Here is a 6,719-nt window from a genome sequence, read left to right as displayed (position 1 = left end):
CGACGCAGACAGTGTATGGAAACTGCAGGAATGGAAATAATTCAACGTTAAAAATATATGCTTTTTTTTTTACGCGAGAACGCGTTGTCTGTGTTATCAACCCATTCGGAATGTTATTTAAGCCTTTTATTAAGTGACTCTGTGAGTTGTATGTCGGCGTCTAGCTTGTTGTGTTATCGAGTTAAATTGATGTACAGGGATTGACAAAAATGACTCTACCGGCTTTGCACAACACCGGCGTGCTTTACAGGAGGATTTTGTCACATTTCCCCCAGGATATCAGTTTAGCTTTCGCTTATGGATCTGGCGTTTTTAAACAACAAGGAACCAGCCAAGGTCAAATGGAGGTAACAAGTGACAACTGTGTACACGTTGTAAACAGAGTACACATATACAGTGCAGGTGGGCAAAGTAGGTGAACCTATAAATGGAAGAATAAATGCATGAAAAAACCCGTTTTGGTGCAAGGGGGAATGAAGGCAGAAAGTAGGTTTAAGTGAAGGAAGGGTGTGAGAAAGGATGAATAAAACAGATCTGAAGGAAGGAGGTCAGGAAGGAAAAGATGCCAGAAAAAAAAAATCTTAGAGGGGAAGGAAGTAAGGCAGGAGTGAGGTCAGACAGGAAGGAAAGTGTGTTATGGAAGAAAGTAGGTGTTTTATTGAAGGAATGAGGGAAATAAAGATGCAAAAATAAAAAGCTAAGGAAAAGGAAGGGAAGAGGTCCGTAAGGAAAAGAAAGATGCCAGAAAAACCTGTAATAAAAACGAGACCCATTTCAAGTTTATACCTATTTTGGCCCACTAGTTACATGAAAAATATTGGATTATTCTAGATTATTCTACACAGGGCATAGAACTTTACGCCATATCTTGCAAACAGTAAACACTAAATCTTATGCATGTGTATTTTTCTCCAATAAAAATGTGATCATTTATGTTTCTATACATACAGAAAAACATGCTGGACTTTGTGTTTGCGGTGGACGATCCCATCACGTGGCACACCATGAATCTGCTGCAGAACCGTAAACATTACTCCATCCTTAAACTACTGGGGCCTGCCATGATCAGCTCCATCCAGAGTGACCACGGGGCCGCTATATACTACAACACGCTGGTGCCTGTGGACGGGAGGGTAAAAATAACCTCAATCTCGATTAAAGTCATTTTTGAGTAAATAAGAACATACAGAAAATGGTGCATGCGTTTCTTCCTCCTAGATTATCAAATATGGCGTGATAAGTACCGAGTGTCTAATTGATGACCTCATGCACTGGAAAACCATGTATGCTGCAGGACGCCTTCACAAACCGGTCAGTAAACTTATCAGTTAATTTTTCTATATTGTACATGCGTTAAATGAATGTAGTATTGCCGTTTTCCACGGACTGTCACTTTAATTAGGAAGAAATAGGGTCATCGAAAAATAAATGTACAGTAGTCTGAAACTCCCATTTTATTTTTTTTTCCCTAAATTTACACGATTAAAGTCATACTATTGCGACAATTAGGAGGATATTTTGTACATTAAAATTCTTGCTAGCGTGAGATTTTAAAGCAAGAAATTTTACAGGATTTTTAAAATGTTTTCTTAACTTTACCATTTGCATGAATCAAGTCAATATTTTAAGAGACAGAAGATATATATATAAAATATAGATTTATTTGAATCAACTTGTAATATTATGACAAAAACTCCTAATTATATGAGAGAAGAGACATAGTATTACAAGAAAAAAAAACATTTTAAATGTCATAATAAATAAAAAATGTCATAATAAAAACAAAGTTGAAGTACTGCAAGAATCAAGTCATAACGATGCACAATGTTAAGATAATTTTATGAGACATTATGAACACTATGAACGTTGAACAAACATTGACTTTTATTTATGTATTTATTTATTTGGAATTGCTGTATTATAACATTATTGACACATGGTACATTAAAAAAAAAGTCTAAATATTAAGACTTTTTACTTTATTCTCAGTATCCACCTTAATGATTTTTGTATTTTTTTTTTTATTTTATTGCATTTTCCCCCTGTAATATCTGCATGCATGTCATATGCTCTCCTCTGTAGGTGAAGTTGCTGGTGCAGGGTGACAATGGGAAGCTGCGTGCCGCTCTGGTTGCCAACCTCAAGAGCGCTGTAACGGCTTCATTCCTTATGCTACCTGAGAGTTTCAGCGAGGAGGAGCTTTTCCTGCAGATCGCTGGCCTTTCTTATGCCGGTACTTTTCCAATATTTCCCTCTGTACAGTTGGACTCATTTACAGAATAAGACCCGCTTTACAAAATAGATGAAACACCTGCAGCTGTCGCTTTGTCTGTGGCTGCTTAACTCCTCAGTGTTGCGATCCATCAAGGAAAACATTTGGTGTGGTCCTCTCAAGGTGATATCAGGATGGTGATCGGAGAGGATAAATCCAAGGTGGTCAATATTGTGAACGACAACACGGAGCACTTCAGGATTCTCTATAGCAACATCTTACGCGACTGCCCACAAGTGGTCTACAAGCCCCAACACGGAAAATTGGAGGTATGCTCGGATACATGCGATTACATTAGGGTCTGTTTGGTAATTGTGTATGTGACCATTAATTAATCACGTGACATAATTTATTGTGAATTAAGTCTTAATGTAAGAAAAAAGCTGTACTATATTTTTTTTTATATGGGACAACTTGCAATCTAAGATCTATAATTTTACAAGAATCAAGACTTTGTCAATGTTAAAGATACAGTAGGTTTTACTATAATGAGATGTAAACATTAGGTTTTGCAAAATAAAGGCATACTACATCCATCCATCCATCCATTTTCTCAACCGCTTGCTCCTCACAAGGGTCGTGGGGGTGCTGGAGCCTATCCCATCTGGCTTCGAGCAGTAGGCGGGGTATACCCTGAACTGGTTGCCAGCCAATCGCAGGGCATACTACATTAATAATATATTTTTTGTTGTTGCGATGTATACCTTCCTATATACCTTCCTTAAAATTAGGACTATCAAGGATCTTGTCAGGTTAATGTTATGTATTATGTCTTAATTTCATTGTATGGCTCATAATTTGCTGGGCCAACAGTTTCCTGTGTTGCAGTAAGTGCAGTTTCCAGTTTTCTGGTCATCATCACACATTTCTCATCTGTGGTGACATCAAAACAACAACTACCCCCCCCCCCCCCCCCCCACTAAAAAGACAACATTTTCGATATCAAACTAGCTGTGGTTCACATCAAGTCACTGAATTTCATACAGGTCGACAAAAGCCCAGAGGGTCAGTTTGTCCAGCTGATGGCGTTGCCTCGCACCCTGCAGCAGAGGATCACCAAGCTGGTGGACCCTCCCGGCAAGAACCGGGACGTGGAGGAGATCCTGTTGCAGATGGCTCAGGATCCTGACTGTGGAGCAGTTGTGCATCAAGGTAAATTAAAGGGGGCATACAGTGGGTCTTATTTGAAGACTCTGAGACTCGGGAGATGTTCACCCCTTCATGTCCAGACTGCAAATGAATGACGCTGCGTGAAGGCACTGCCGGCTAATTCAACTGTTCTTTATGTTCTTCAGGTATCTCCTCAATTGTGAAATCATCCAGTCTAACACAAAGTATCAAAGGCATCGCGACAGCTGGTAAGCACCTCTTTCTTGTGTTTTGCACGGTATATGCTGATTTTTTTTTTTTCCTAATAATGCTTCATGTTGAGTACAATTTTTTTTCCTTCCTCACAGGCATGTGGAAGACAGTGTCCTACAGCTCAAAGAAACTATTTAAGATGTGGAAGGGCTGGAGGAGGAAACCGTCTGTTTCACAAACTTGATCCACATTTGCCCCTGGAATTTGTCAATCATCTTATTGTTTTAAAACATGATGAACTGGGACTTCAACATTCACAGAAACCGTTCTCACATTAACTCTATGAATGGGAAATGCATTGCTACTCTAAGGTGATAAACCACAATCATAAGGAAATATACGTGCCCTTAAACCGACTTCAACAGTGATTGGCACATTTCCAAAAACATGTAAAACGTTAGTGGAGCCTCAATATCGCACAAATGCTCACAATATCTAATAATAATAAACATTTGTTTGATCATTGCATCGTATTTTTTTCAACAAAAATGGCGGGGATCATTAATAATAATGAACATTTCTGGGTCAGAATTTTGCAGGAGCCCGGACCTATCTTGTTTTCTTTTCTTGCGACTACTAATACATCTGTTCATTTGTGTCAAAAACAGCATTTAATGAGGCATTCTTTTGCAGAAACATAGGATTTGACTGTAAATATTTGTGTAAAAGGCTTAACATAAGATACTGTATTCTACTCTGCTGAGAAGTCGGACATGTCCAACTTTTCTCAACCTCAAAGCTTTCCAACAGAAACAAAAAAATATATTGACATAAATAAAGCTCATTGTTTTAAATTAAGTATACAGTTTAGTAGTCTCATTTTGAAAATATCCAACTTGACAATTACCGAGAACGCGCCATAAAATTTACAGTAGTAGCGGTGACGCGTTCAGAGGATGTGACGTGTCTCATTATCATAATTTATGCTGATATCATGCCCTCTCGGCTCCGCCAATCAGCGTGCGTTACTTTCACCACCTGCTAGCAACTGAATTCCATCATTCCAGGCATTCCTGCCTCCTCCTTCCTCCTCCTCCTCTTCCTCGTTTACAACCAAGTTGGTCCCGACAGCTCAGCTACTACTATTGTCCTCCTTCCCACGGAGCCGTTTAGCTGCGGATTAAGCTACGTATCTCTGTGGAATATACACTTCTTTTTTTTTTTTCCCTGCTCACTGTTTGTTTCCCCATGCTTGTGCGTTGTACTACTGGAAGATACCAAAGTGGCGCTTAAAGGAGGTACGTGCTTCTCAACGTAAACTTGGCACATTGTGCCCTGGCGGCTTTAGATGAAAAATATGTTGGACACGTTTAATCACATTTTAACACGTAAATAACAATATTGGAGGAAACTGTTGAATTAACCGCCAGTTGCGTGGGAGTGATCATTATTCGATAGGAAGTGGTAGTGACCAAGAATGTAGTCAAGTCATTTATGTCCCAAACCGTCGTATAACTAGTTTATACCATTAAATGACAATACGGGTAATACATATCAGGAAACCGTGGGATAGAAATTAGAAATGCAAGTGCGTAGAAATGCAGACGCACTTGCTTTCATTTTCAGCATAGTGTAATAAAAGTTAGAAGTGAACTCGCACTTGTAATGTTTTTCTCCTTGTGAGAAATAATGAGGAAAACATCTGAAGAATGCAGTCAAAAATGATTTTTTTTTTTTTTAAATCCACAAATACCTTGCATAGTTTTTCAGGACAGAGGGCTCCATTCCATAGTGGAGGACAAAACGCGCGAACCATTACAATAACTTAAAAAACAAAACAACCAAAACAAAGAAGCAAGCAAAAAAATAAATAATAATAATTAAATAAAACTGGTCGAAATCTATTAAATTTGACATGCTTTTCAATAAACGGCCGGTGAGATCAAATACAGCTGTATTATTGCCAAATTATGGTAGGTTAGCTGTAGTTTACTCTCAGAGGTGTTCTTAATATTTTGATAACCTTTTCTGGCTACAAGAGGGCTAAAATAGGCTATAAGAAACAGTATTCCAAACTATTCATCAAACATCCACTTTCTATCCTGCGTATTGGGGTTATTGAGTGATCTGAAGCCAATCTCAGCTGACTTTTGGTGAGAGAAACGATACATGCTGACCTGGTCGCCATTTAATAACAGGGCACATATGCTGTTGAGACAATAAGCATTCACACCTTTGAGCAATTTAAAGACTTTAGCGAACCTAACATATATGTTTATGGAATGTGAGAAGAAGCTAGAGTTCCCAGAGAAAAACTACTCGGGATCATGCAAATACCACAAAAGAAGGCCATGGACCTCAAGAGGCACACGTACTAACTAGTACTACTAGTCCACAACAAACAATATAACTCAATGACATTGTCAAACATATTTAAGCACGATTATCTTTAACTGTTTTATTTGTTTTAGAACAGGCTGTAGGTTCCCCACCCCAAAACCAAACACTAAAAGCTAATGATTAAACCAACATTGTAGCATGCACTCACAAACAAACAAACAAACAAACAAAACCCAAATGTTAATGGAATTGTGTGTAGTTGTGGTCCACAGGAAGTCTCAATCTCCCACTTGAATATTTTGTGTATTTGCATACTTATTAAACCCAATGTGCTATCTCACAGGCAACCCAGCATGGAGACGCCACTGGATGTTCTGTCAAGGGCAGCGTCATTTGTTCATGCAAACGAAGAAGAGCGTAAGTTTTTTTTAAATGTTTTTTATTTCCTGATGGTGTGCCCAAAAAGTGGGGTACACACATAACATTTTTTTTTTAACTTAAAATATGACTGAACTATCACATGACAAGGAAAAAAAGTAGCTTGTTTTTACTGCTATTAGAGCTTGAGGGGTACTCAAGATGACCAATACAGCATACACGACAATCACCAATCTCCTTTCCCAAATCGGGTAACTGTTGTAGCATCAATACTGACCCGTAAGAGGCCGAAGAAGGCGTAGTAAGAGAAGAAAAAATAGAAGCTAGGTATAGCTAGATAGAAAAAAAGATACATTATTTGTAATTAACAAATGAATTTTGGACTAATTAAATACAAGTGGATGATTGTTTGTGGCATGCTAACTTG

The 6,719-nt window shown here is 38.4% G+C and overlaps 2 protein-coding genes across 3 annotated transcripts in view; both read left to right on the top strand.

Moving 5' to 3' along the window:
• tamm41 (TAM41 mitochondrial translocator assembly and maintenance homolog) lies at window positions 1-4,097 on the top strand. Of its 2 annotated transcripts, none has more exons than XM_077529534.1 (8): window positions 1-347; window positions 951-1,133; window positions 1,219-1,311; window positions 2,083-2,233; window positions 2,396-2,541; window positions 3,259-3,424; window positions 3,568-3,630; window positions 3,730-4,097. In XM_077529534.1, exons 1-8 carry the CDS (start codon window positions 210-212, stop codon window positions 3,816-3,818), a joined length of 1,029 nt encoding a protein of 342 aa, XP_077385660.1. In that variant the 5' UTR covers window positions 1-209; the 3' UTR covers window positions 3,819-4,097. The 2 variants fall into 2 exon arrangements, with proteins under 2 accessions (XP_077385660.1, XP_077385661.1); XM_077529535.1 differs by having other exon boundaries at window positions 273-402.
• Window positions 4,098-4,650: 553 nt separating this feature from the next.
• vgll4b (vestigial-like family member 4b) overlaps window positions 4,651-6,719 on the top strand; it is a 30,683-nt gene continuing 28,614 nt past the window's right edge. The window contains exons 1-2 of the mRNA XM_077529231.1: window positions 4,651-4,872; window positions 6,258-6,331. Of these exons, the coding sequence (XP_077385357.1) occupies window positions 6,268-6,331 (64 nt within the window). The 5' untranslated portion in view covers window positions 4,651-4,872; window positions 6,258-6,267. The remainder of the gene's footprint in view (window positions 4,873-6,257; window positions 6,332-6,719) is intronic.

This window comes from Festucalex cinctus, chromosome 8 (assembly GCF_051991245.1).
Source record: "Festucalex cinctus isolate MCC-2025b chromosome 8, RoL_Fcin_1.0, whole genome shotgun sequence".
NCBI lineage: Eukaryota > Metazoa > Chordata > Actinopteri > Syngnathiformes > Syngnathidae > Festucalex > Festucalex cinctus.
The sequence above is the reverse complement of the archived record's forward strand: the minus strand, read 5'-3'. Positions and strand labels throughout refer to the sequence as shown.